The sequence below is a fragment of the Phytophthora ramorum genome, assembly GCF_020800215.1.
Source record: "Phytophthora ramorum isolate Pr-102 chromosome Unknown Phyram_PR-102_s0002, whole genome shotgun sequence".
Lineage (NCBI taxonomy): Eukaryota > Oomycota > Peronosporomycetes > Peronosporales > Peronosporaceae > Phytophthora > Phytophthora ramorum.
The window spans coordinates 3,804,357-3,832,310 of NW_027150648.1; the positions used below are offsets into that span (position 1 = coordinate 3,804,357).

General features: G+C 55.8%; 11 protein-coding genes across 11 annotated transcripts; 4 read left to right on the forward strand and 7 right to left on the reverse strand.

Moving 5' to 3' along the window:
• Positions 1–5: 5 nt before the first annotated feature.
• On the forward strand, positions 6–721 carry KRP23_2649 (ER membrane protein complex subunit 4; the record flags this gene model as incomplete). The annotated part of the gene is made up of 4 exons (XM_067887411.1): positions 6–110; positions 172–228; positions 291–444; positions 516–721. 4 exons carry the CDS (start codon positions 6–8, stop codon positions 719–721), a joined length of 522 nt encoding a protein of 173 aa, XP_067750000.1.
• A 310-nt stretch (positions 722–1,031) lies between these two features.
• Positions 1,032–6,557, reverse strand: KRP23_2650 (Inositol polyphosphate-4-phosphatase type I A; the record flags this gene model as incomplete). Its single annotated transcript, XM_067887412.1, has 1 exon — positions 1,032–6,557. One exon carries the CDS (start codon positions 6,555–6,557, stop codon positions 1,032–1,034), a length of 5,526 nt encoding a protein of 1,841 aa, XP_067750001.1.
• Positions 6,558–7,699: 1,142 nt separating this feature from the next.
• On the forward strand, positions 7,700–9,164 carry KRP23_2651 (Legumain; the record flags this gene model as incomplete). Its single annotated transcript, XM_067887414.1, has 2 exons — positions 7,700–8,255; positions 8,323–9,164. 2 exons carry the CDS (start codon positions 7,700–7,702, stop codon positions 9,162–9,164), a joined length of 1,398 nt encoding a protein of 465 aa, XP_067750002.1.
• A 459-nt stretch (positions 9,165–9,623) lies between these two features.
• Positions 9,624–10,246, reverse strand: KRP23_2652 (Ankyrin repeat-containing protein; the record flags this gene model as incomplete). Its single annotated transcript, XM_067887415.1, has 4 exons — positions 9,624–9,752; positions 9,821–9,930; positions 9,999–10,072; positions 10,140–10,246. The coding sequence occupies 4 exons, from the start codon at positions 10,244–10,246 to the stop codon at positions 9,624–9,626; spliced, it is 420 nt and encodes a 139-aa protein (XP_067750003.1).
• Positions 10,247–11,513: 1,267 nt separating this feature from the next.
• Positions 11,514–13,234, forward strand: KRP23_2653 (uncharacterized protein; the record flags this gene model as incomplete). Its single annotated transcript, XM_067887416.1, has 3 exons — positions 11,514–12,274; positions 12,338–13,067; positions 13,136–13,234. 3 exons carry the CDS (start codon positions 11,514–11,516, stop codon positions 13,232–13,234), a joined length of 1,590 nt encoding a protein of 529 aa, XP_067750004.1.
• Positions 13,235–13,386: 152 nt separating this feature from the next.
• KRP23_2654 (putative vacuolar membrane protein) lies at positions 13,387–16,011 on the reverse strand (the record flags this gene model as incomplete). The annotated part of the gene is made up of 1 exon (XM_067887417.1): positions 13,387–16,011. The coding sequence occupies one exon, from the start codon at positions 16,009–16,011 to the stop codon at positions 13,387–13,389; it is 2,625 nt and encodes an 874-aa protein (XP_067750005.1).
• A 234-nt stretch (positions 16,012–16,245) lies between these two features.
• Positions 16,246–19,813, reverse strand: KRP23_2655 (ATP-dependent helicase HRQ1; the record flags this gene model as incomplete). The annotated part of the gene is made up of 6 exons (XM_067887418.1): positions 16,246–16,419; positions 16,474–16,552; positions 16,625–18,571; positions 18,651–18,784; positions 18,855–19,522; positions 19,600–19,813. 6 exons carry the CDS (start codon positions 19,811–19,813, stop codon positions 16,246–16,248), a joined length of 3,216 nt encoding a protein of 1,071 aa, XP_067750006.1.
• A 71-nt stretch (positions 19,814–19,884) lies between these two features.
• KRP23_2656 (Ras-related GTP-binding protein D) lies at positions 19,885–21,604 on the forward strand (the record flags this gene model as incomplete). The annotated part of the gene is made up of 9 exons (XM_067887419.1): positions 19,885–19,909; positions 20,055–20,082; positions 20,157–20,225; positions 20,294–20,454; positions 20,529–20,753; positions 20,814–20,998; positions 21,087–21,229; positions 21,292–21,396; positions 21,478–21,604. 9 exons carry the CDS (start codon positions 19,885–19,887, stop codon positions 21,602–21,604), a joined length of 1,068 nt encoding a protein of 355 aa, XP_067750007.1.
• A 135-nt stretch (positions 21,605–21,739) lies between these two features.
• Positions 21,740–23,044, reverse strand: KRP23_2657 (Syntaxin-1A-like protein; the record flags this gene model as incomplete). The annotated part of the gene is made up of 6 exons (XM_067887420.1): positions 21,740–22,280; positions 22,350–22,485; positions 22,569–22,639; positions 22,713–22,793; positions 22,859–22,875; positions 22,976–23,044. The coding sequence occupies 6 exons, from the start codon at positions 23,042–23,044 to the stop codon at positions 21,740–21,742; spliced, it is 915 nt and encodes a 304-aa protein (XP_067750008.1).
• Positions 23,045–23,365: 321 nt separating this feature from the next.
• On the reverse strand, positions 23,366–25,462 carry KRP23_2658 (putative vacuolar membrane protein; the record flags this gene model as incomplete). The annotated part of the gene is made up of 1 exon (XM_067887421.1): positions 23,366–25,462. The coding sequence occupies one exon, from the start codon at positions 25,460–25,462 to the stop codon at positions 23,366–23,368; it is 2,097 nt and encodes a 698-aa protein (XP_067750009.1).
• A 342-nt stretch (positions 25,463–25,804) lies between these two features.
• On the reverse strand, positions 25,805–27,901 carry KRP23_2659 (putative vacuolar membrane protein; the record flags this gene model as incomplete). The annotated part of the gene is made up of 1 exon (XM_067887422.1): positions 25,805–27,901. The coding sequence occupies one exon, from the start codon at positions 27,899–27,901 to the stop codon at positions 25,805–25,807; it is 2,097 nt and encodes a 698-aa protein (XP_067750010.1).
• Positions 27,902–27,954: the final 53 nt, after the last annotated feature.

The window sequence follows — 27,954 nt, forward strand, 5'->3', positions numbered from 1 at the left end:
CGAAAATGGAGCAGCGCAAGTGGCACGTGCAGCTCAACGAGGGGCGCGAGAGCGACCTCCCGCACCGATTAGAGCCCGTGGGCTACTGTAAGGGCGTATCAGTCTACAAGGTGCGGGTTCCCCCTTCCCTGGCGTCTACCTACCCTTCTAACTCCTCCTCTTCCCTGTCAGGACTCGAATGGAACCGTCGCCAAGACCGCCACCAACACGTCGGAGCTCAAGAAGAAGGTGCGGAGAGAGATAAAAGAGTGATGGTCACTAGCAGATGCACTAACGTATTGCAATTGCAGCGCGCCATGGAGATCGGCATGGGCCCGTTCAAAAGCCTGCTCCAGACGGGCTTCATGATGTGGATGAGCGGCAACTCCATCAACATCTTCAGCATCATGATCACGGGCATGATCATCATGAACACGGCCAAGTCCCTCTTCAACATGAACAACGGTATGCCTCACATAAGACGCAGCTCTCTTTTGTGGGATCTCTGAGGCTGACACTTTGTGTTTTCGTTGCAGCTTTTGCACCTGTGAACGACGGAATCATCGACCTGTTGCAGCCCAAGGCCGTGTACATGGCTGGCAGTTTGGTGGGCGCGGCCATGGGCGTGTACAAGTGCTCCAACATGGGGCTGCTGCCCACCACGAGCGCCGACTGGACGTGGCTGCTGCCTATCAAACACGCGGTGGAGACGTCATCGTTCGCGCACAGCCTCGGCCAGTAGCGACCGCGTCTTACGGTGCAATGCCAAGTGAGCTCTTTTGCAATGTAAGTTAGCTTTACTCATTGGCTTTTCAATTAGTACACGTCACTGCAGTACGCAGGAAGGAACATGCCCGCCGATACACGAAAAATCCTCAAAAACTCGGCGGCTGCCTCCCATCAAAACGCTACTACAGCAGCTAAGCTGCGCACTTATAATCCCCTGCGACCACAACGCGCTTCAACCAGCTGATGGATAATGTAGCTCCAGACGCGTGTGTTTCGCTGGATAAGTTGAAAATTGGTCCTCTCTTGTGAGGAGAGAGGGAAGTCTACGATACGTTGCGACCACTTGTCTGCGGCGGACATCGGTACTCCTCAGGGAGCAGCGACCGCTGCAGTGCGTTGAACGCGAACACTCTCCGGCCAGTGTTCTTCAGCGCGTTCTCAATACGTACACCCTCGGAACGCATGACCGACACAATGCCCGCCTTCTTCTGCTCGCGGAGACCGTGGTGTTGTACAAGAATGCGGCCCTGCTCCAGCGTGACCGACATCCCTGTTCGATCCTTGGCAGACTTGCACACCGTCACACGACCACCGGAAATGCTGCGGCACAAATCCGAACTGAGCTGCAGGATCTCGGGGCGCTTCTTTCGTGCCTGTCTTCCAGCCGTTCCGATCAGCTTATCCAGCTCGCCCAGGATGCGATATACCTCCTCGCGCGAAATACCCATCGGAGGAACGACCGCTTGAGGCCGTCGACCTTCAGTCGAATTGTCTCGCTGTCGCTCCTGCTTCTGCATCGCTTGCATCTGGCGCATTGACGTGTAGTTGCAGTATCGATCGCAGTAGCTACGAAGCGTCTTGAGGCTGCTGGCGTTGATCACGTCCTGCAGTCTTGTCACGGAAGAGCCTGTGTTGTTCGCTAAGGTCTGCTTCTCGTTGATGCCTTGCGTGAACAGCACGGGGCACACCTTGATGGGTCCACCGTGACGAAGCGATTTCGTCAGCTTCACCTTGCCGGACCGAAGCTTGACGCGGATCACCAGGTTGGTGAACTGGAACAGCTTGTCTACCGATGCAGGAGCCAGAGACTGCACGTTATCCCAGTTGCCACCAGGTCCGCCCAGCAGCCGATGGTTACGCGCTTTGATGAACGTACTCAGCAGCCGCTGGCCGACTCCGCTAAATGACGACTGAGACGACAAGAGGGTGTCTCTGGATGACGGTCCATCGTCGCCACTCTCAGAATCGCCCGCGTTGGCCGAGCTTGTCTCCGAGAGTGCATCGTCGATACTGGTAAACACGTCGACGTCGATAACACCGCCGATGCCAGTCGAGTTCGTCGAGTTGGTCGAGTTGGACGACGCCGCAGACTCGAGCGATTCCAGATGCATGGACTGGCGCTGTTTAACCTTGAGTTCTAGACGCTTTTCGTCGCCATCGCTGTTCGCAGCGCCACGACTGCTACCACTTGTCTCGGACGGACCAGAGGCTGGGCTGTGTTTTGATTCCTCTTCGACGCGGAACGACGCAGAGCGGGGTGACTTGACACCGCTGGCCTCTTCGTCCGTCCCGCCAATCTCCTCTTGTTCGTCTACCAATACGAAGCGGATGTTGCGCAACTCGTTGACAGCACCAGCCATATCTTCCAGCATACCTGCCTCGTTACCGTGCGTCGACACCAAACTCTCCACGTCAAAGAGGAAGCCCAGTTTGCTGAGCTGTTCCAGCATTGCTTGACCTTGCTCTGGACAAGCGTTCTGTAGCGCCAAGTCAACCTTGCGTGTGAAAGCAGTCACCAGCGCCGCTACAGCCTGCGGGAAGCACACATCCATGCGCTTGCCCAGAACCCACTCGACATCATCGGCCTTCTGCTCATCCTCCGTCCAAAGCGGAACTTGGTGGTGTGCAGCAGTCGAACCCTGTGGCTCACGCACGCGCGGCTTAAGCTTTGCGTGTTGCTCCTCAAGACCGAAGATGCCGCCGTTCTTGAACTTGTACACGTGAGCTGCCATGGCACCCACGGTCACAATATCGTACACGGCCGCGCCAGCATTTACATCCGTAGCACCGCTGCCGCTGCCGACGCTAGTTTGAGCTACTGCGTCGGCGTTGCCCACCCACATTTCTTGCAGATGCAGGTTGATCGGGAGGAATCGCAACTGTGAGTTCTTCTTCTCTGTACTAGCCTTGAAGAACATTTTCCGATTGTCGCGAATCACGTACACGCGGCGTAATTGACGGAGAAGCTCCACATACTCCTTACGCTCGTGGCAGCGATGCAGCATCCACTCGCGGCAACGGTTCAAGTCGCCATCGTCCTGGATTTGTTGGATCAAATTCTCGTAGATACCGCGGTCGGAACCCTTTTGTCGCTGACGGTCATAGGCTTCCAACCGCGCGAGGTCATTCTCAGCAATCAGAAGCTCCTTCGTACGATACCGGATGACGATCTCCAAGATTTGGCGAGGGATCCAGTTGCTGAATCGGCTTTCCGTCAGATCCTCCACAACCAGCAAGCCCTGCTCACGAATGTGATACTGCTTGCTAATCGCAGGCGCTGCAGCGTGAATGCCACCTTCAACGCCATTGAATCCGTACTTCACGCCCGCCGCCTTGGGGATCACCGTGTTCACCAGCAGCTTGGGCGGCGCTGCGTTGGGGCCGAAATGTTTGTACGAGTCCTCCGTAGCTGTAAGCACCGTTTGCTCGGTACGCGCGCCTGCCGTCACCAAAGCACCTGTAGACACGGTGAACTCGGCAACAACGCGAAGGCTGTGAGGCACCGTCGATGATCCCGAGTTCGACTCGGACCTGGTTCCTCCTGAGCCTGTAGCATCGAAGGTAGACCCCGGAGACTCCATCTCAAAGAGTTCGTCAATAACCTGCGAGCTCTGGAAGCCACCAAACGCTTCCATCTCGACCATAGACGAATCCAGCGTGCGTTGGCTGTCTTCTTCGTCGTCGAAGTCGCGACTGCTTTGCGTGCGCTCCATAGCAGCCAGCACCTCAGCTGCAGTCATCTCTGAATGATCCTCCTGGTTCACCGATGCAGGAGCAGAGTTCAGTGCATACACTACCATGCGGATCTTTTCGGCGGAGGTACCGACTGGGATACGAGGCACGGACAGGAACGTGTACAGGTAGCGCTGCTGGTGGGGAAGCACAATCGGCGCCAGGTCCTTCACGCTAGCCATCACCGTATCAGTGTTGCTGATCTGCCGCCACGCTGTGGACGTGCTATCTCTTCCACCATCTACTTCCAGTCGCTGGAGGGCGATAAAGCATCCGTGAGAGAAATCTTCATTCATTTCCAGCGCCATGGAGAGACCAACATAGTCGTCTGTAGGCGAAATCGTTGAGTTCATTAGCGACCGCCGACTGGATACTGCATCCGCTGTTGCTTCTCCTTCGGCCATGATCTCTTCGAGCTTCTCCAGGGAACCCTCCGTCCATCGGTCCGACGTGCTGAAGGCAAAGCTTGGGGTCCGAATCTCATCGTAATCCGACTCTGACAGAGGACTGCAGTCGCTAGACATCTCACGGTTAGCGTCGCGAAGAGACTGCGCTGTAGCATTCCACTGCAAGAAAATCAAACAGCACGGAGGAATGGAGCACGGCAGCCACACCGTGAAGATGTAGAACCACGGATACGCGATGCCGCGTGTGGTACGTGAAATGATCTGCACAACCCATGAAAGGAGATACACGAGCGTGACGATGCCAATAAGCGCGTAGTAGAGCCGCAAGGCCTTCACCAAAACGACTTGGTGGGGTCCCGAGGCGTTGCCAAGCAGCAACTTGCCGCGACGCATAACCATCACGCCCAAAGCCATGACAACAAACGTAAGTACAAGGAAGATGCCGTACGTGACTGAAGTCATGACCAGGAAGAAGTTGTCGTCGTCTTCAGCGTAGCACGCCCACAGGTAGCCCTGAATCTCCGAAAAGACTGTGGCGGACGTGTCCGAATTTTCGTTGCACTGCTGATACGCGAGTGTTGTGACGTCGTTCTCGGAGTCATACACACGCGAGATCAGTGTTCGGTAGTTGAGCAGGTAGCCGATCTGGAACGCGTAGAAGAGCAGGTTTAACGCCACAAAAGCCACCGTGGCTGTAAGCTTCGGCAACTTTCGCAGACGTAAGCTTAGCACCGTTCCCCAGTGGAAGCACACAGCCGTAAGCATCGTGAACGTAAAGCACAGATACGCGTGCATGATGTAGAAGTACGTGCTGCCGCGAGTGAAGAACCACACGAAGTTGTTCACGATAGACGTGCACAGCGCCAACACGGTGCAGATAGCAGTAATATCCGTCCAAATGGAACCTAGAGAGAATGACAGTCCGTTTTTCCGGATAGCCACGCTGCAGAATGCTAGTGATCCCACGAGCACGACCATAGTCACGTAGTTGTACGGGCTCGCAGTTGCTCCAAACGTCAGATACACCGAAATGGCCGAGAACGTGCCGTCGATAATCAACAGGTCCTCCGGGTTGCGGATTTCAATGGCAGTAGCATCCAATCCAGAGTACGCTACCGACGGGTTTTTCACCGTGTCCACGCCAAGACTAACCCATCCAATAGAGATCGGATCTTCCACGATAAGTGTCCACGAATTGTCCGAGGACGAGTACGTCGCCGACGTGAAATTGTTGGTGCCGCTTCCTTCGGTCTCGGTTGGCGTGGTAGCCGCCAAAGCGAAGAAGTCGTCCTCGGACAAAGTCGTGAGAGGATAAAGCTCCCACGACCAGACGGCATCAGCAGTAAATCCCCACTTGGAGCCGAACGTCAGCTTGATGGAGCTGCCTTCCGGGATGTTGGCGTCCGTGTAGAATGTGAGGCTGGCGTTGCCCGAGTTGCCTGGGTAAATGTTTTCCGGGAGGAATGATCCGCTCGAAAGCGTCCCGCTAGTCAGGTCCGTAACACGCACGTACGTATCGAAGGCGGTATTCTCCGAGTCGTTGAAGATAAAGTACACGGGTGTAAGGTTCGACGCGGTTGTGTACGTAACGTTGGCCGATACGTCCGTGCTGTCGTTCATACCGGACGGTGTCACCACGCCGTCAAAAATGAACACGAACGTATCGTTCGTCTGGTAGTCCTCGGTGATATCCACCGTGAGATACGTCCTGTTCCCTCCCAAGAAAGTCGAGACCTCGCAGGTCGTGCTCTCACGTTGCGTACTCGCAGTAGAGTTCGGTGGTCGCTCCAAGGCGCACGAGCAGTCCTCCGAAAAGTTGTATCCGGGAGGGTTGGCGATCATGATCTGGTGTACCGTGTAGGTCTCTCCGTCCATGCCGTCCGGATAAAACACGTCCAAGAAGTCGGTGGGCGTGATGCTGACGCCGAACGTGCCGTTGGTCTGTCCCGGGTAGTTATTGTCCACGCCACGCCAGACGTTCGAGTCCAGCACGAGGCCGTGGCAGCACTCGTCGGTGCACGTCCAGTCGTACCCCTCCGTGTAGTACCAGAGGCCCTGTCCATTGCAGAACGCCTGCTTGTTGGTGTCATTTTGACACGTGGGGAAGGCCACGCACGGGTACCACGCCTGGTGGTTCTGCGACTTGCGGCCGCTGTACTCGCAGCACGGCAGGCCGCTGCACTCGCCGTGCGCCGTCCCGAACAGGTCGCGCGGCTGGTCTTCCTGGCAGCACGTGAGCGACAGGTCCGGGTCTCCTCCTGCTGCCGTCGAGGAGCTGCTGGTCACGCAGCAGGCAGAGCAGTCGTCCGCCTCGGTCGTGTCCGCCGTCACGGAGCCTGAAGTGGACGAAGACGCGCTTTGGCCCTGTATCCTGCCGACCAGCAGCACCGCCAGCGCCGCCAGCAGCAGCTGCGGTCTCCGTCTCCGCATCGCCCGCCGCCTCTGAGCTGCTGTCTAGTTATATACACGCGCTCTAGTCGCTGGCGAGCTGGCCCGCTGGCTCCTGGCGATAAGCGGAGGAAGTGATGACCTTCGTCCGTCGTTGGGCAGCGCCTCTGTGTGTCGATTTTCGGGAATAACGGCAGCTCACTGGCGCTCAGTATGGGCGGCTCTCTAAATGTAGACCTCGTCCGAGTGGGTCCCGTCGTGACGCGAGGGCCAAGAGACGGGGCTCTCCCACAGTGACGTACTCGCTTTGTTCGAGGGTATTACATTTCACGTCGGTATGGTTTAATGTAAGCGTGTGAACTGGATTGCGGAGGGTATTCTACCTAGCACATGCATCGATTATGAAAGGGTTTTGACGCGCGGATCGGTTCAGACTCGCACTAACCGACTCTTTGGACTTGTTCCGGCCCATCATTGGCCAGAAATCTGCACGGTGTCGGTTCGTAATTGCGGCATCTCAGGCAATTGCTTTTGAGCTGCAGTTCTCCGTTGGACGTCTTGTAGTTGCGCCGTGCCACTGTCAGCTCCGAAGCTGCCGACATGGTGCAACTGAGGCGTCGTCTCTCATTCTTAGCAGAGCGCGCGTTTTACTATACCGCGACCGTCCACCGCTGCCAGCGACCCTCAAGGACTGCAATAGCAGTAACACTGAGAGACACTGTTCCTCGCTTGCAAACAGATACTACTAATACTTGTAGTAGGATAGGGCAGCCCACACGTTGAGTTTTCCGTGGACTCAGTCGAATATGCGAGGGCATGTGCTCGAATATGTGCGCCTTCGACTGCACAGATGTCGGCCTTGACGCTGCAACTCCAGTCTTGCTAAGCTTAGCAATTGGCATGTCCGGTCGAATGCTTTTACACGAATGGGCTCTAAGTACTAAAACGCCCTGCATTCGAGCCCCGAGACCATAACTACACGGACCACACGTGAACTACATAATGTGCATCAGAGAGAGCCTTCGGACAAGAGCTACGCAGTAGGTGAGCGCGCGCGTATCGAGAAGTGGTGCTTGGCATTTTTGCTTCGGCTCCCCTCTCAAACCCGATATGAGATGGCTACACTGGTTGAAGAGAAGAATCCGAGCAGAAGGTCGCAACCCATTCGCTATTCTTCGTCCGAGATGGTAGCTCTCACCCGTCTCCTCACCGCGCTAGTCCTAGCGTTGTCCCCTGTGCTGGCCGAGCACTGGGCGGTCATCGTGGTCGGCTCCAGCGGCTACAGTAACTACCGCCACCAGGCCGATGGCTGCCACGCCTACCACGTCGTGAGGCGCCACGGCATCCCGGCCGAGAACGTGGTGCTCATGATGTACGACGACGTAGCCTGGCACGAGAGCAACCCGTACCCGGGCCAGCTCTTCAACAAGCCCACGACCCAGAACGCGGTCGTGCAGCCCGTAGACGTGTACAAGGACTGCAAGGTGGACTTCCGCGGCGTGGAAGTGACCCCCGAGACCTTCTTGAACGTCATCACCGGCAACAGCTCTGGCGCCTTCAACAAGAAGGTGCTCAACAGCACGGCGGGCGACCGCGTGTTCATCAATTTTGTGGACCATGGCTCGCGTGGCAACGTTTACTTCCCGCACTTGAAGCCTCTATCAGCTTCGAGACTCAAGGAGGCCATGCGCACGATGCACAAGAAGAAAATGTACAAGGAGCTCGTGTTCTACATGGAAGGTGGTAGCTTTTTCGACCAGATTTGTGTAGATATTGACTGTGGATTCGTTTTATTATTGTTCGGCAGCGTGCGAGTCCGGGTCGATGTTCTCGGACAGCTTCATGAAGAGCATCAATGCGTACGTAACGACGGCTGCGAACGGCTTTGAATCCTCGTGGGCGGCGTACTGCCCGCCGCTTGATGTAGTCGATGGCGAGCGTATCGGCTCCTGCCTCGGCGACCTGTACTCTGTCAACTGGATGGAGGACAGCGACCTCACGGATTTGTCGGGAGAGCCACTCACAACACAGTTCCACCGCGTTAAGAATGAGACCACCAAGAGCCATGTCAAGTCGTTCGGGCCGTCCAAGCTCAGCCAGGAGATTGTCGGTAACTACCAGTCCACGTACGACAAGAGCTCTAATGGTGACCAGTCCAGCAGCGACGACACCGAAACACTCTCGACATCCAACGATGCGGTGTCGGCCGTTGACAGCGCGGTGGATGCGCGCGACGTCGACGCTGTCGTGGCGTTCTACCGCTACCTACGAGCTGCACCAGGCAAAGATCGGCGTGCATTGGCAGACGAGCTAACGGAAATTATCCATGCTCGCGAAACTGCTGACGAGGTGTTCGAGACGACTCGCGCTCTGTACGAGCAGCAGACGGATGCCCCATTGCTTCGAGTTGAAGAGCCTAAGAATTTCAATTGTCACGAAGAAGCCACTCGCGCCTTCGAGACGTCCTGCTCATTCGCTGGCGGGATCACCAGCTACAGTCTGAAGTACGTGGGGACGTTGATGGATCTTTGCGAGTCGTCGTTGCCGCAGGACGCGGTGCTGTCCATGGTGCGCACTGCTTGCACTGTGGTCGCGAACCGGCACACGTTTGGTGGCGTATTCGACACCAATGTAGCCATGATGGATTGAGTCAGAGGTGGTACAATGTACCCATAAAATGGTTGGACAGAATTCTTTTCACCCAATTTTAGGCCATTCGGCATTTTGCCTCGACAAGCGCGAGGAAGAGGAACCTTAATTTCGTTTATGCTGCGTGTGGGTCCCTAAGCGAAGTGTTCACAATGATACTAAATATGATATAATGAGGCTGAAGCCGCGTGACACCGGCTCGTGCTGACAAACTCTTGCTGAGTGAACACAATCAAATGTAGTTGGTTTAGTTGTATAGTGCGGATTAGGGAGAAACTCTCAGCCTTGCTCGTAGAGATGGTTGCGTAGCCTTTGTTTTGTATTACACCACCACTGCTCTCAAAGCTGCTCATTGCAGCGTCCTCAATGCATCAAGAACAGCACTTCGGGGGCAATTTACATGAGCGTTGACGATCAGATATCTGTGCGTGTGTTCAAATACAAAAGCATCCATGCACACTATTCCTCAAGGTCAACGCCGTTCGGGAAGCCCTCCTCTTCCAAGATCTGGTCAGACCTTTCGGCGCCCAGGTTCTCGTACAGCTTCTTGAGCTCCTCGTGCTCGTCTTCGATCGCAACGTCGTACGGCTGTTGGGCATCAAAACCACATCAGACGCAGCACTTCCTCCGCCGTAAGTACCAGCCACTCAACGCACCGTTTGGCCCTCGGAGTTGCGCGCGTTCAGATCTGCACCGTGCTCTAGCAGCAGCTTGGCGCACTCGACCGTCTCGCACCGGTGCAACGGCGTGTCCATCTCGTTGTCTCCTGCAGCAGCGTGAGTCTCTACTCTCCATCCCTTAAAAAAAACATACACACACAGCACCAATTCTTACCCAGCGTAGCCTGCGCGCCGCTAGCCAGCAGGACCACCACCAGTTCCATGTGGTTGTAGCTCACCGCTGCTTGCCTGCCCAGACCAACACAAAACCCATCAGCTCTCTGCAACCACAACATAAACGTCGTCACCTACTCACAGCGGCGTGTATCCGTATTCGTCCTTGGCATTCGCATCGCCGCCACTAGACAGAAACGCCCGGACGCTCTCCACGTCGCCATCACTCGCAGCCGTCCAAACGTTCATACTCGCTGCACTATTCAGACTGATGCCCATCTGAATAGTCCTCAGATCTGAGTATAGTCACAGATCTGATTCTAATCGGATACACCCAAAATAAGTGCCTGTAAAATGAAGCCATTCGCCAGGAGAATCCGGAAGAATGGGACGACGAGCGGGGTGTAAGAACATGACGCAGGAAGAGCGCCAGGCGATGGTGCAGGCGGTGCAGCAGCACGTGCTCCAGACCGGCAAGAAGGATATCAAGACCGTCTGCGCGGAGCACCCGGGCTGGAACCGCGGGACGGTCTCGCACTATTACAGCATGTACGAGCGAGGAGAGAGCTTGCAGCCCAAGCGCCGCCGCTGCACCACAGACCCGACCGAGCTGGTGCGCCAGACGGCCCTGCTGCCGCCCACCTCGGAAGGCACCACGCGCCCAGCTGCCAGGGCCCTGGGCGTCAACACGTCCGTGGTGCAGCGATGGAACGAGTGTACCCAATGCGGGCTTCAGGTCCACACGGAGGAGGAGACCTGGCATTCCCGAGACGCCGACGCGCTCTACAAGATCGTATACTACCTTGGATTGGGTGCCAATCCGTGCGGGTCGATGGACATCTGCCACTACGGAGGATCGGATCGCTGAGGCCATTTTGGAGGCGCACACAATGGGCTGCACAATTCGCATGATACTCGACGAAAAGAATGCACGACGGAACTTGAAATGGCTTTACAAAGTGAAAGCCGCAGGGATCCCTGTTAAGACTGGATGCACGGCCACCTTCAAGATCAACAACAAATGGGCGGTCATCAATGGCGAGTTTGTTTTGAGCGGCACTTTCAGCAAGAACGCGTTCAACGGGTCCCAACCGGCTATGTTTGAGACTCGCACGAACCAGGCGCACCTTGATTCAGTCAAGCACGAGTTCGAGCTGCTCTGGGATGAAGGACGCGTGATTCAGTGGGCCCCCGCGAAGTCAGCTTGGTTGATGTACCCGGGCGATAGCGAAGAGGGCGAAGACGACACTAGTGAGCAGGCGGACGACAGGGACGGCGAAGACGACGTGAGCGTGGATGGGGACTGAGAAGCTGGCAGAGACATCTTTTTTTAAGCGCGCCACCACCGACAGTGGCGTGCATCCGTACCATATTTGTCCTTGGCATTCGCCGTTGGCGCCAACGGCGAATGCGTTCAACCGTAATACATTCGATCCGACTCCAAAAAAAATGGCGCCAAACGGATCCTGCGAGATTTGATCGCGTTTCGCACAATCAAGTCTCGCAGGATTTCGAGATGGCACACCTCCCGGGCTCCACGGGCTCTTCGGCGCATCTGGAGCGCCCGGCGGCCACGCTCACGAGCGACACCGTCGTGTTCTCGCACACGAAAGCACCGTCTCGCCAGTCGAGCGTCGTGGCGGGCACGGCGTCGCCCGTCCTGGCGTCTTCCGCTGCGTGCAGAGGCGTGTCACGGCGACTGACCGTGCGCGTCATCAAGCACGGCAACACATTGGGCTTCGGGGTGCGTCACGACAGGCACAAGCGACTACAAGTGTCCACACTGCAAGGCGGTGACTCACAGCTGCGCGTGGGGGACACGCTGCTGTCGGTGAATGGTGTGGACCTGACGAAGCAGGAGTTTCTGACTGTCATTCAGCAGTTGAAGGCGACAAGACCTGGAGAACTCGTGTTTGAGATTGAAAGAGGGGACCACAGAGCAATGCAGCAACAGGTTGAAGCTCAAGCTGCTACGTCGCCTATTGCTACACCTGCAGCTGCTGGTGGGGGAGTGTTGGCGTCGACGACGAAGACAGAGAATCCGTGGGGTGCGGCGTCGGTGCCTGCAGTTGCAGTTACTGTGGCAGGAGCTGGTGCATCGACACCGGCCTGTTGGCAGCAGAATGAAGCTCAGCAGACGGCTATTGGTGGTAAAAATCTACCTGCCTACGTTTTGGCGGGAATGGTTCCCCAGACGGGAGTGCCACCGCCTTCAATCCCAGTAACCGCTGGCCGTCAAGCGAACGAGGCTCAGCAACCAAGGAAACGCGCGCGACCGTGAGTATTTTGTTGTTTTAGCCTGGGTGTTGTTACTGAAACTTGTGTTGTTGGTTGTTTTAGTGCACAGCGGGCGGTGACTATGCTAGATGACAATGGACAACCTGTGAATGTTACAGCTCTGCTCGCGGATTTAAAGAAGGAGCGCGCTAACAAGGCTGCGCTGGAGGAGAAGAACGCAGGCCTGCGGAAGCGATTGCAGCGCATGCTCATCGAAAATGATGAAGTGCGTGTTCGTGCGAAGAATGAAGTCGTGGCAGCGCAGGAGAAGGCAAAACGCGAGATCGCGGAGGCGCAGAATCAACTGGCGGCTGCACGGGCGCAGATACGACTTCAGGATCGCGGTCCTGATGTAGGACGCACAGATTCGATCATCAACGAACTAGTCGCGTGCAAGGCGCAGTTAGAACGGCTGAAGAAGGCCGAGGCAGAGCGGACTGCCTTGTTGACGACACGATACCGTGGCGAGTGTCGCGTTGCCTCTGCAGACGCACAGCGCGTGCTGGACTCGGTGGTCGGAATGTTCCGAGCGAAACTGCGGCAGGCTGGACGCATGAGTCGCGACAGCTCCAGCAAACCTGAGCTGGAAGTGGCGTGCGACGGCGTGCGACGCCTGGCGTTCATGAAGCTTTTCCGCATGGCGCACGATTTTGCCTTCTATACGTCTGCAGCCTTTCACTCGTCAGATCCAGTGCGCCATACACTCGAGCAAGAACAGTTCGCTGACCTTTTTGGCAATTCGCTGTGCCATGAGGAACGCGCAGGCTTGTTCTACGTGGCCACAGCTCCCATGGTACGTGCAGCATGACTGCCCAAGTGAATGCTTTGACCTGACAAGTGCTTGTGCTCTGGATGCTCCAGCTCGTTGTGTTCGACCCGAGTGCAGAAAGTATAGTCTTCAAGTGTGAATGGGCCGAGCAGAACGCGATCCGTGAGCTTGCACGCAACTTTCGCTTTTGAAATGGAGAGCGCATCCAGTACGGTAGAATGAATAGGTTGCGACGGTTGTCGGTTTAAATGAAGTGGACGCGTCTCGCCGGTAAGCTCATGCTCGCAATGGCAGGTCACTGAAGTCTATGTCTCCTATTAATTATGAAGTGCTCCTCGCTAGATCAGTTGAGTCCTGGGAGGTTGCCACTGGCGTTGTTGAGGCTGTTGATGGACGTGGTGTTGGTGATTGACAGTGCCATTGACTGCATGACAACGTCGCGGAGGCGGTTCCACTGAGCAGGCGCCAACTCGTCCATGGACTCGTAGGTTTCGCGGGACATCTCGAACACAGTACAGGGTTCCAGCGCTCTGGCAGCCATGTATCGGTACTGACGGCCGAAGAAGTCGACCTCACCGAACATGGCACCGGGCAAGACACTCTCCAGCAGCGTCAAAGACTTCCCTGGAGCCACGGTACCATCGTCGTTCATAAAGAGCGCAACACGGCCACTGGCGAGGAAGTAGAAACGATCCGGGTATGACGCGACGCGGTAGAACTCGTAGCCTACAGGCACCTCGTACTTGCGGAAGAACTGGTCGACACCACGGAAGAGGTGCGAGTCATCCGGCTCGCCCATGAAGCGGTGCAACAACACACTCATGGACTCGTGGTGATGGTTGATATCCTGCAACTGGTTAGCATTCACCAGAAGGTGGTTCTCGCAGAACTCCAGGGCTGATTCAGCGTTAAGGAAGAAGTTTTCTTCCTCAGCGATCTCGTTGTTCAGCAGCAGGCTGCGGATCTCGGGAAGCGCGTCGGCAAAAATGACGGTGATGTCGTGGCGCTTGCAGTGCTGCTGCAAAATCATGAATGCACTGCGGGCAGCCGTTGCGTCCATACCGGAGACGCGACTGAAATCCATGACAACATACTCGGTTGGCAATCCATCCGGGTGCTGCGCAGGACTGCCATCCAGGCACTCGATCGGGACATCTCGCTTTGCTACAGGCGTAAGTGGGATCCCGGAATCGTCAACGTACTGCGGCTCATCCAGTCCTCTGTTCGATTTCTGCTTCATCGCAGAGCGGGACTTGCGAATATGGACAGCCTTCTGCACGTCCTGGAGAATCTGCACCGACGAGCCGAAAAAGAGGTAGCCGTACAGCTCCAGGTACACGATGGCGTCACGCTTCTGGTTGAGTAAAGTGCGCGCTGCGAGTTTGCGCACAGAAGCTGACGATCGTGACCGGCGGTTCACGACACGGACCTGCGCGTAACCCAGCAAGAAGTTGAGGATCGCGAAACCCACACCAAGCACCATTCCCAGCTCAAGCGAGACCATGTTGATGGCGATGAACGACAGCCACAGCACGACGTACTCGCGCGGCAGGACCTTGTGGTACACGTGCACAAGCCACTCCATCATAAGGTCAATGGCGATGAAGATGAGCGTAGCTGCAAAGAAGAATCGCGGCACGAGGCTCATGACGGACAGCGGCACAAGGACGATGGCGAACTCGGAGATGATCACGCACACACCCACGACGCGCGAGTTGGTCTTGGAACGGTACGTGAAGATAGTCTGCGAGAAGATGTACGACCCAGTGTAGCCGCCCAGCAACCCACTCACGACGTTGGACCAGCCGACCGACTTTAACTCGTGGTTGATGTTCAGCTGACTGCCCATGTCCATCTCGATAGCCGCCACATCCAGACACGACGAGAAGGCCACAACAAACGTCATCCCGAGCCACGTCGTAAACTGCTTCGGGACTTGGTTCCAGTGCATTTGCGAGAAGTCAAACAGGTCGAACATCTGCACGAAGCCAGCGGGGTCCGAAGCCGGCGAGACCCATCCGTAGTCGCGCGCTTCGTCCAACGAAACTCCACACAGCGCCAGCACGGCGAAGAAAAGCAGCGGCATGAGCAGAATCGTGGCAGGAAGCGCAAAGTTGTTTTCGCAGCGCTGCGACACCAGCAGCAGAACGATGCCGCCCAAAACGCCGGGTACACACAGCAGCAGGTAGTGCGGGTCTTCCCAGATCTGCATCATTGAGGTGAAGTCATTGATCACGAGTCCCGTGCACAGCGAGAGGCCGGCGTACATGCAGAAGAGGCCAATGAACGCCAGATAGCCGCCCACGACGGGCATGGGCAGGTACGACACGAGTCCCGCCAGCTTGAAGCGTCCCAGCAGCACCAGCACCACTCCGAGCGACGCCGTGGCCAGGCCGATCGTCACCACGGTGGTGGTCACCTTGGCCTCCACCGGCACGTCTTCGCCCAGCGACTTGCAGATGGACGTGGCGATGGCGCTGAGGAAGATGAGGCCGGCGTCCTGCACCTGTCCGATGGCGAAGGGCAGCGAGCTCAGCAGCGTGAACATGACCTGGTGCACGACGCTGGAGAACATGACGAGCTTGGACAGCGCCGGCATGAAGGCGGCGAAGTCCGGGTGGCCAAAGATGATGGCCGCGTAGCCGTACATGCACGGGATGGTCAGGATGGAGTTGATGACGCCGTACATGAGGGCGTTCGTCAACTTGGCCACTTGCTGCGGGCTAAAGACGCCGCTGCTGCTGGTTCCACGTCCGTCCGTCGTTGAGTCATTGTCCACCAGCAGCGCCATGGACTCCCCATTGAAGGGCGAGCTCTCGTCCACCCAGCTGCGGTGGCGGCGGCGGCGCTCCGATGTGTCATTCCGAGCGGTTTCGGTCTCGCGTTGGGCTGCGCGCTCGGCCGCCGGTGCGCGCGTCCCCGAGTTGCTGCGGCGCTTGACTGCACCCGACAGCGCGGGCGAGTACATGCTCAAGTGTCGAAGGTGCGATGACTGGATGGAGGTGAACCAGCAAGTGAGACGCTGACGTTTTGGACCTCTCCTGGAGGTGATGGGCCATGCATCAGTGACTAATGGGTACCAAACTATTGGTACGGGCTGTCACTACGTGTGTTACCACTTTGCTACAAACTTCGCCTCGCTTTGGCTCAGGCTTCAACTCACTCCTCAGCACTCATTCCCTAAGCGTAAGATTGGTGGTGTTCATCCCTCGGAAGAACTTTGGCCAACTACAGTGTGTAAAAAATCGAGAATCTGCAGACTGCCTTGCTTATCCAAGACGTGGTTGAACTCCGAGCATCCTGCTGACTGAATGCAAGCAGGACAGCCATCCGAGCACGAGCACTCGCTTGCAATCGCCCATGCCTTTTCGATAACCTACGAGGTAAGATAAGTATCGTGAGATCAATGTAACAAGAAACTTTCACGTACCTTGGGGAGCACTTTGACGATTTCGGGCACTAAACCGCTCCCTCCTTCTCGTCGCTCGAAGATCGTAACGCGATTTGGTCTGTACAGCACACACACAGAGCCAGCAACTATTAACACCGTGTCCGTCGTCGGTAACGCACCACCAACGTACTTGACGCGCTGCTCGAATTCATTCACATGTTCGGTGCCAACATCTTCCGCATCACACAGCACAAACAGACGCACCACAGCTACAAAGAGGTGGCCGACACCATGCAGTGCTGCAGTCCACGATGATCCGCCCCTGACTTCCACTTGGTTGCGAATTGCAGCTGGAAACTCAAGCCACACCGCTTCCCCGAACGACTGCATGAGTGGCAAAGAGAACTCGTTCGTCCCCAACGCTCGCATGGTACGCTTTTCCAGCATCGTTGACCCGAAAACCCGTGTCAAGATGGAAACGGTTCCCACACAAACGAGAACAGAGTCGCAGTTTGCTTTCTCGCTACCACGTTCAAGGTGCGCAGTACTATGTATGCGTACAACCTCCAGATCTGTGCAATCCCGACAAGTCGTGAAGTACGTGAGTGGTTGCTGGCACTTCTTCGCAAATGCAATGCGCTGCACGTTGTCCAGGCGTGTGATCAGGTACTCCTGTGCCTGGTGAAGGTACACTGCGGTGGGGTACACTTGGAAGAAGGCTCTGTCGCCTGGGATTTCATCCAGTACTTCACCATCGACTCCATCATTGTTAACGTTGTTGCTTGGTATCACCACCGAGTAGTTTTCATCGCAGATGCTGCGCAAGCTCACAGCACGAAACTTTTTCGGCATACACGAATGAATTCGATAATTGATGCGTCCATCAGCCTCTGTACACTGCATCAACTTGCGCTCTTTCACAAGAGGCTGGAGTATCTCGTCGACCTCAGACACCACCGTTTGTCCACCGCCTTCAACGCTCATGTGGCCTCCGTCGTGTTGGCTTTCAGACAGTCTCCCGAATACGTACGAGTCAATGTAAGCCGTTCCAGACTGTGGAGAATAAAGCGCTGACTCACGGGCAGCGCACAGCAAGTGTTGACCGAGGACACAGTGATTCATCGGGTTCAGACTCACGGCTTCTGGCTCCAGTTGGAAAAGCTCCAGCGCGTGTTCCTTCTGCGCAAAGTGTTGGTCCAGTGGTGCATCAAAGCACACAATGATCGCTACAGACTGCTTTTGCTTAGATTGCTGCTGGCGGCGACCTGCACGACCGGCTTGTTGCCACAAGGACGCGACGCTCGATGGGAGTCCAAGATGTATAGTACAGTCCAACTCGCCGATATCAATACCCAACTCCAAAGCGTTCGTTGCCACAACACCCAGCAAATCTCCACTAAACAGTCGCTGCTCAATCCGCCGCCTGGATTCCAGAGTATACCCACCACGATAGGAACAAACCCGATGAATCAGATTCTGAGTGCTAGCATCGGCCTTCAGAATCGAGTGGAGATTCATCAATACCAGCTCCGTTAGTTTTCTCCCCCGGCAGAACAGGAGTGTAGCGATTTCAGCTTCCACTAAGCGACCAAGGATTCTAGCTCCTTGAAAAATCGCACTGGTGCTCGTGCTGGATTGATCTTCATCATTGGACTTCGATATGTTCGGTGTGCCCTCGGTACGCTTGCGTTTTCTTGACGCCAACGCAGATGAAGAAAGTTGTGATGGATTGGGTTCATCACGCTCGGTCTCCACTTGCTTCACGTTCTTCTTCTTAGATACCTTTGGGTTCCAGACACAGAATAGTTTTTCTACAGACGGAGCTCCGTCCTTTGTGATAACCTGAAGTGGGCGCTGGCGAAAAAAATGCAGGTTGGGTGGGCCCAATTCCTCCTCTGATCGTTCTTGGGGATTGCCATCAGTAGGAGCACTCGCAGGCGCAACTACGGGCTGAGGCGGAAGCGACGGCAGTAGTTGTCGGAAGTGTGCTTCCGGGTTTCGGATCGTGGCCGAGCAACAGACCACCTGCGGGTTGGACCCATAAAGCGCACATAGGCGAAATAATCGGCGGAATACGCACGCTACATGTGATCCAAATACGCCTCGATACATATGCGCTTCGTCCACAACCAGAATTCTAATCCAGTGAAACACGACGAGATAAGTTGTGAGCATTTCGCCACAAATGAAGTCGCGACTCGCAACGGAACGTTTACCTGAGCTTTGATAGCACGTTCTTCCATTGCCGATGCTGAGGGAGTATTGTCAGGTGAAGCATATCTGGGTTGGTGAGAAATACCCGCGTCTCACGGATGACCATCGAGCGGCTTTTCATGGGCGTGTCGCCATCCTGGACAGCAGCAATCATGACATCAGTTAGAAGTTATTCATCTCTTTTAGCGCATTTCACCGTCCCTTACAAATGTTGCGCCAAGGTGAAGCGGCAGGTCAGCCGCCTTCAAGAACCGTCTCAAAGACTTGAGTTGATCCTGGGCCAAGGCTTTCGTCGGGAACAAATACATGAATGTGGCGTCGGGGTCTTGGAGCAGCGTATCCAGCATCGGAACATTGTACGCCAATGATTTCCCGCTCGCCGTAGCTGTCGACAGTACCACATTTTCTCCACGCCGGATCGCGCCAATAGCGTCAAACTGGTGCGAGTACAGTTCCTTAATGCTGTAGCACTTCTCCAGCGCTTCACAAACTTGTGGCGACAGCTGCAGCACCTCCAGATCACGATACTGAGCTTCACATGAGCGACGCCGCTCCACGTGCACAATTTGATCTCTATACAGATTCATCTGCTGCAACATCGTCAGAACCGACGATCCCCAGTCATTGTGAGCTTGAACTTGTTTTTTCGGCGTCGGATTTGGGGTCTTCTGTGCTACACTGGCTGTGTGACTTTTTTCAGTAGAAATCCCCGCATCCTTGGGTTGTTTCTCCACCAACTTGTCATTTTTCTGGAGAGCTGCATCGAACAAACTTTTTCTCTTGGAACTTGCTCGCTGACTGGTCTGCGGTGCCAACGGGAACGTCACAACTTCAACATCTTCAACACTCAACGGCGTCGGGCTGAAGACGTCGTCTACAGCAATTAAAATAATATACAAAAGTGAGAGAAAAACTAAAAGCTAACGTTCGGTCGAATCGAAGTCGTCCTGCCTGATCGTATCTGGATTGTTGAGTTAGGACGTGCTAAAACGAGGAGATCTGGGGCGATAGTAGATAATTCCACGAGGTTTTCGCGCGTGAGCTGCGCGCTGCCGAATCTGTTGGCCACGCGCAACACGCTGCGCACAGTCGGCGCCGCGCGGTGCTTGGCCACGAAGCAAAAGGCGGCGTCCACCAGCGCGAATTGGCGGCGCAGCAGGTGCATTTAGATTTTCAGTTTATCCGGATTTGTTTGAGTGTTCACTAAGTACGAAATATAACAGCGGAATTGACAACATGGAGCTCGGCTGGGAGAACTCATGTACGTATGCGCCTGTATCCCCGCCCCCAGGGCGTTGCACGCTCTCCAAACTACATCAACTTCTTCCCAAGACGTTCGCAATGCTGTTGCCATCCATTGTAGTCACTAACTCTCTTTCGTTGCATCGCTATCCCTCGTTAATCAGACTCGGAGGGCTACGGCCTGACCCAAAGGTGCGTCTCGAAGCTGTTTAGGCCAATTCCGCGTGTCCTACAGGTAGTTGACAGGTGTGTTTCTGTTCTACCAGTTACGGGGACGAAGCGACGGCTCTGACGGGCGAAAACAAGCCCCGCATCCTGCTCATGGGGCTGCGCAGGTAGAGCGCGCGTAGAACTCTACTTTGCTGTTCTACCATCGGGAGGCTCACTCTACCACTTGCTACAGGAGCGGCAAATCAAGCATCCAACGCGTGGTGTTCCACAAGATGTCACCGCACGAGACGCTCTTTTTGGAGGGCACCAACAGCCTCGACATCAAGTACATCGCCAACAACTCGTTCGTGCAGTTCCAAATCTGGGACTTCCCAGGAGACTACGACTTCAAAGGTAGCTGCTCTCTCTCTCTCTCTCTCTTTGGCTGCAGAATTGCTAGATGATCCTGACGTTCTGCTGTGCTGTAGAGGACCTGGTGTACGGCGGACAGCTCGTGAACGAGGAGATGATCTTCAGCAACTGCGGGTCCATCGTGTTCGTCATTGACGCGCAGGACGAGCCGTACGCCGAGGCACTGGCGCGGCTGCACGACACGGTGACGCGCGCCCACCGGTACAACCCGGACATCCTGTTTGAGGTGTTCATCCACAAGGTGGACGGCGACCTGTTCCTCTCAGACGACCACAAGATCGGTATGGAGTGAGACGATTTTGTTGCGGAGGAAGAATTCTTGCTAACTTGGGGGTTCAAAGACTGTCAGCGCGAGATTCAGCAGCAGATCATGGATGAGATCAACGATGGAGAGCTCGACATCCACATGAGCTTCTACCTGACCAGCATCTACGACCACTCCATTTTCGAGGCGTTCAGCAAGGTCGTCCAGAAGCTGATCCCGCAGCTGCCAACTCTGGAGAACCTGCTTAACATTCTCATTACGGTGAGTGAGAGCATGATGAAGGCTGTTACATGCTGCCAAGGCTAGCGTTCTGATTTTGGGAGTGTTTTCTCGTTTGTGTTCCTGCCAGAGCTGCAACATGGAGAAGTCGTTCCTGTTCGACGTTGTGAGCAAGGTTTACATCGCGACGGACAGTAACCCCGTCGACATGCAGTCGTACGAGCTGTGCAGCGACATGATCGATGTTGTCATCGATGTGTCCTGCATCTATGGGTAAGATTCGTAAGCCGCTGCCTACAGTTTGTACATCGGACTAATTTGCCCTTCCACTACAGGATGAAAGATGATGGCGAGGGCGACGGCCTGGCATACGACTCAAAGTCATCGTCGGTGATCAAGCTCAACAACGGCATGGTTCTGTACCTGCGCGAGGTGAACAAGTAAGTTTTGAGACTGCTGTGGCTTCTTGCATCACGTTGAAAGCTCACCCAACGTATGTGTTTGTTGCTTTTCCTTGCTAGTTATCTGGCCCTGGTGTGCTTGCTGCGTGCCGAAAACTTTATGAAGCAAGGAATCATCGACTACAACATCGACTGCTTCAAGTCTGCCATTGGTGACGTCTTTAAGGCACCGAAGGCGATCGAGTAGGCCGATTAAAAGTTTCCAAGCCCGAGAGCGACAAGCGAGAGGCATTGCCCAGAACAAGATACGTAAGCAAAAAGGAAGGTCACATTTTTGCAGTGATAGTGCTGCGAAACATGAAACTTCTGTTGGGTCGTGCCTCTACGATGCTTTCTTCAGGACCAGTGCGATGATGACAATTGCCAGCAGAATGGCAACTCCGATACCAAGCAGGCAGCACATTTTCTTACGGTGCGCTTTCTGATACTTGATCGCTTTCTGGACTTCTTGGTTGCCCTGCTCCACGTAGTTGGCGGCTGTGCGCACCTGATAGTCAATTTGGTCGAGTAGCTCGCCCTGCTGCTCTACTAGCAGGGCCAAGTCCAAGAACATTTGGTGGAGCTCCGCTACGCTCTGCTCCAGCTTGAGCACGTCCTGATATTTGTCCTGGCAGTGAAGAAACACGTCCGTGATGGATTCGGCGGCCCCGCCCTGCAGGATGGCGCTCTTGTAAATGGATCCAGGGTCGCCCGAGCGCATGACCGCGTCGATCTCCGCCTCCGATGCATCCGGTTTCACGATCTGCACTTGTCGCTTCACTTTGTTCTTCATATCGGTCTTGTACTTCTGCTGGGCTTTTTGATAATCCTTCATGGAGTCCATGAACTTCTTTGTGAGGGTAGCGCACATATTATCGCGGATTCTGGTGCAGCGCAGCAACAGTTAGTAGATGTATTGGGCCGGAACGAGGTTATCAACTTCAAAGACACACCTGATCTCTGATAGTGGCGTGCTCTTCTCCTTCTTCCTCTCGGCAGACTCCTTCTTCAGCAGTTCGAGTAAACCCTTCGCATGGCCGGCAAGTTTATTTGTTGTTTCGATCACGAAGCCGAGCTCAGTACTGACGGCTGAGATTGTGCACACGTGAGAACAAGTTAGTTAGCAAGGAAGCACAACCACCTCAGGTGAAGCATGGTGCTTTTCATCGCACCCTGCTCTTCGACATTCGACGTCGCGAGAATCGCTTTTCCATTCAGCTCGGTGATCTGCTGCGAAGCGAGACTGCGCCATACAATAGCAGGAGTCAGGTTAGCATCCAGCACTGACGGCAACAAACGAGACCAGACGAACGCACCTAATGTTGGCGAGGTCCATTTGCATGTCCTCGACATCCTTGAAGAATGCCTCCATGAACTTTGGCCGAACGACACTGCGCCTGTACAGATCGGTAACAACACATGGACGACATCAGCAACCCTGGCCAATATCGACACTACTCACGATGGTTTCAACAGCGGCTAGCTCACCTCTAACATCCATTCACAACACAGCAAGAGGAACGAGCGTCCATTAGTTGTAATTCCAGGTTGAAGCGGCTGGAAAGTGCAAAGTACACACCTCGACATCAATCGCGACTTGGTCCGCTGGAGGGGCCTTGCCCTTGATTTCTGCGAGGCGGTCCAACATCTCGACTGCTTTGCCACCGTCACGGCCGTTCGCCTGATCGCCCCCCTCGGCTTATGCGATGTTGCAAGTGCAGCGGTTGTTGTTGTGCTCAGGACAGCAAGCAATTGTACACCTATCTATAGCCAAAGTGATGGTTCTGATGAATAGAAAACACTCCCAAAATCGAGCCCAACACAGTTGGGCATGATTTTCTGGTCTGTGACGAGAAAGTCGCCAAGATCATCTAAACTATCAAAGGATTAACATTTTGAAGTTTTATGTTATTCTACTCTATTCACTTTCCAGCGAAACTATTAGCACTAATGCTGTCAGTAACTTAGTTTACTCAGGTAGGCCTTGCACCTCAAGGCTAATGGCCTCCTCACGGTGACTGCTGACACGTGCCGCCGCAGTCTCGGCACCGGTAGCACCACCCAACAGTTGGTCCTCGCAAAACTTCAGGGCCGAGTCCGCGCTTGAGTAGAAGCTCTCCTGACCCGTGATCTCGTTCTTCACCAACACGTCGCGGATGTCGGGAAGCGCGCCGGCGTACAGGACGGTGATATTGTGGTTGCTGCAGTATTTCTGCAGGATCAAGAACGCACTACGCGCAGCCGTGGCGTCCATCGCCGTGACACCCGTGAAGTCCATGACGACGTACTCGGTCGGCACTGCGTCCGGGTCGGTCACTGACGTTCCGTCCAAACACTCGATCAAGGGCTTGCGGTTTTCTTCGGGCGTGAGAGGCATGTCCGCGTCGCCGAGGTAGTTTGCGCCGACCTCATCGTCACTGCCCGGTAGTTTCTTGTGGACGTACACGGCCTTCTGTACCCCGTCGAGGATCTGCACCGACGAGCCGAAGAAGAGGAAACCACTCAGCTCGAAGAACGCGATGGCGTCGCGCTTGTGCTCCAGTACTCTACGCTCCTCGAGCGTGCGTGCTGCATCCGACGTCCTTGGCTGCCGGTTCACCACGGGCAAACGCACGTAGCCCAGCAGGAAGTTGAGAATTGCAATGCCCACGCCGATGAGCATACCCACGTCGAGCGACACGAGGTTCACGGCCACGAACGTCATCCACAGCACCGCGTACTCGCGCAGCGACAACTTCTTGTACGTGAGCACGAGCCACTCGATCATGAGGTCGATGGCGATGAAGATGAGCGTGGCGGCGAAGAAGAAGCGCGGCACGTAGCTCATGACGGACACGGGCGCCAGCACGATGGCGAACTCGGAGATGATGACGCACACGCCCACGATGCGCGAGTTGGTCTTGGAGCGGTACGTGAAGATGGTCTGCGAGAAGATGTAGGAGCCCGTGTATCCTCCCAGCAGACCGCTCACGATGTTGGACCAGCCGACGGTCTTGAGCTCGTGGTTGAAGTCGAGCTTGCTGCCCATGTCGAGCTCAATGGCGGCGATGTCCAGGCAGGACGAGAAGGCCACGATGAACACCATACCGACCCACGTCCCGAACTGTTTGGGCAGCTGACCCCAGTGCACCTGGGAGAAGTCGAACAGGTTGAGCAGCTCCGACACAGTGGCAGGGTCCTTGGCAGGGTCGATCCAGCCTCCGTCGCGCGCGTCGTCCATGGAGATGCCTCCCACCAGCATGATGAAGAAGAACACCACGGGCATGACCAGGATGGCGGCCGACAGGATGAACGAGTTGTCGTAGCGCTGGGACACAACGAGCAGGAACGCGCCGCCCAGAATACCCGGCACGCACAGCAGGACGTCGTGCGCGCTGTCGAAGACGCTGATCATGGACTCGACGTTGTTGACGACCAGGCCCGTGCACAGCGCAAGACCGGCGTAGAAGCAGAAGATGCCGATAAAGGCCAGATAGCCACCGATCACGGGCATCGGCAGGTAGGATGCGAGAGCAGCCAGCTTCAGGCGTCCCATGACCACGAGGCAGACACCCAACGACGCAGTGGCGATTCCGATCGTGACGATGGCAGTGGTCACCTTGGCCTCCACCGGCACGTCTTCGCCCAGGGAGTTGCAGATGGACGTGGCCATGGTGCTGAGGAAGATGAGGCCGGCGTCCTGCACTTGTCCGATGGAGAACGGCAGCGAGCTCATGAGCGTGAACATGACTTGGTGCACGACGCTGGAGAAAATGACAAGCTTGGAGAGGGCCGGCATGAAGTCTTCGAAGTCGCGGTGGCTGAAGAGGATGACGGCGTAGCCGTACATGGTGGGGATGGTCAGGATGGAGTTGATGATACCGTACATGATCGCGTTGGTGAAGTGGGCCACTTGCTGGGGGTTGTCTTTGCTGGCGCCTGGTGCCATTTTCCCGTTGGCACTGGGCAGCAGTGTGTGTGACGGAGACTCGATGTTGGTTTTCCGGGTCTTCTCGCGCGTAATTGAAACCATGGATAGCTGGGATAGTCGAGAGAGATGACTGTTTCCATGACTGAGGGTGTCCATGGTCGATCGAGTCGGGCGAGCAGGACGAAGGACACTGCAAATGTGATCCTTAGGTTGTGCGCAGCAGACAGCAAAAAGCAGAATGAAGTGCAGCTTGCGAACTAACAGGATACATGATCTCAAAACACCGGCTAAGTAATCTCGTACATCGATTAAACGGTTAGCACTTGGAGAGGCTGTCCGTCTACGACAGGCTGCTTTAACCCCCCCCCCCCCGCCTCCGACGACAGCACGAACGCCGGTTTAAAAGGCTGATAATACTCACGTTTTGAAGTTATATGTTATTCTACTCTATTCACTTTCCAGCGAAACTATTAGCACTAATGCTGTCAGTAACTTAGTTTACTCAGGTTGGCCTTGCACCTCTAGGCTAATGGCCTCCTCACGGTGACTGCTGACACGTGCCGCCGCAGTCTCGGCACCGGTAACACCACCCAACAGTTGGTCCTCGCAAAACTTCAGGGCCGAGTCCGCGCTTGAGTAGAAGCTCTCCTGACCCGTGATCTCGTTCTTCACCAACACGTCGCGGATGTCGGGAAGCGCGCCGGCGTACAGGACGGTGATATTGTGGTTGCTGCAGTATTTCTGCAGGATCAAGAACGCACTACGCGCAGCCGTGGCGTCCATCGCCGTGACACCCGTGAAGTCCATGACGACGTACTCGGTCGGCACTGCGTCCGGGTCGGTCACTGACGTTCCGTCCAAACACTCGATCAAGGGCTTGCGGTTTTCTTCGGGCGTGAGAGGCATGTCCGCGTCGCCGAGGTAGTTTGCGCCGACCTCATCGTCACTGCCCGGTAGTTTCTTGTGGACGTACACGGCCTTCTGTACCCCGTCGAGGATCTGCACCGACGAGCCGAAGAAGAGGAAACCACTCAGCTCGAAGAACGCGATGGCGTCGCGCTTGTGCTCCAGTACTCTACGCTCCTCGAGCGTGCGTGCTGCATCCGACGTCCTTGGCTGCCGGTTCACCACGGGCAAACGCACGTAGCCCAGCAGGAAGTTGAGAATTGCAATGCCCACGCCGATGAGCATACCCACGTCGAGCGACACGAGGTTCACGGCCACGAACGTCATCCACAGCACCGCGTACTCGCGCAGCGACAACTTCTTGTACGTGAGCACGAGCCACTCGATCATGAGGTCGATGGCGATGAAGATGAGCGTGGCGGCGAAGAAGAAGCGCGGCACGTAGCTCATGACGGACACGGGCGCCAGCACGATGGCGAACTCGGAGATGATGACGCACACGCCCACGATGCGCGAGTTGGTCTTGGAGCGGTACGTGAAGATGGTCTGCGAGAAGATGTAGGAGCCCGTGTATCCTCCCAGCAGACCGCTCACGATGTTGGACCAGCCGACGGTCTTGAGCTCGTGGTTGAAGTCGAGCTTGCTGCCCATGTCGAGCTCAATGGCGGCGATGTCCAGGCAGGACGAGAAGGCCACGATGAACACCATACCGACCCACGTCCCGAACTGTTTGGGCAGCTGACCCCAGTGCACCTGGGAGAAGTCGAACAGGTTGAGCAGCTCCGACACAGTGGCAGGGTCCTTGGCAGGGTCGATCCAGCCTCCGTCGCGCGCGTCGTCCATGGAGATGCCTCCCACCAGCATGATGAAGAAGAACACCACGGGCATGACCAGGATGGCGGCCGACAGGATGAACGAGTTGTCGTAGCGCTGGGACACAACGAGCAGGAACGCGCCGCCCAGAATACCCGGCACGCACAGCAGGACGTCGTGCGCGCTGTCGAAGACGCTGATCATGGACTCGACGTTGTTGACGACCAGGCCCGTGCACAGCGCAAGACCGGCGTAGAAGCAGAAGATGCCGATAAAGGCCAGATAGCCACCGATCACGGGCATCGGCAGGTAGGATGCGAGAGCAGCCAGCTTCAGGCGTCCCATGACCACGAGGCAGACACCCAACGACGCAGTGGCGATTCCGATCGTGACGATGGCAGTGGTCACCTTGGCCTCCACCGGCACGTCTTCGCCCAGGGAGTTGCAGATGGACGTGGCCATGGTGCTGAGGAAGATGAGGCCGGCGTCCTGCACTTGTCCGATGGAGAACGGCAGCGAGCTCATGAGCGTGAACATGACTTGGTGCACGACGCTGGAGAAAATGACAAGCTTGGAGAGGGCCGGCATGAAGTCTTCGAAGTCGCGGTGGCTGAAGAGGATGACGGCGTAGCCGTACATGGTGGGGATGGTCAGGATGGAGTTGATGATACCGTACATGATCGCGTTGGTGAAGTGGGCCACTTGCTGGGGGTTGTCTTTGCTGGCGCCTGGTGCCATTTTCCCGTTGGCACTGGGCAGCAGTGTGTGTGACGGAGACTCGATGTTGGTTTTCCGGGTCTTCTCGCGCGTAATTGAAACCATGGATAGCTGGGATAGTCGAGAGAGATGACTGTTTCCATGACTGAGGGTGTCCATGGTCGATCGAGTCGGGCGAGCAGGACGAAGGACACTGCAAATGTGATCCTTAG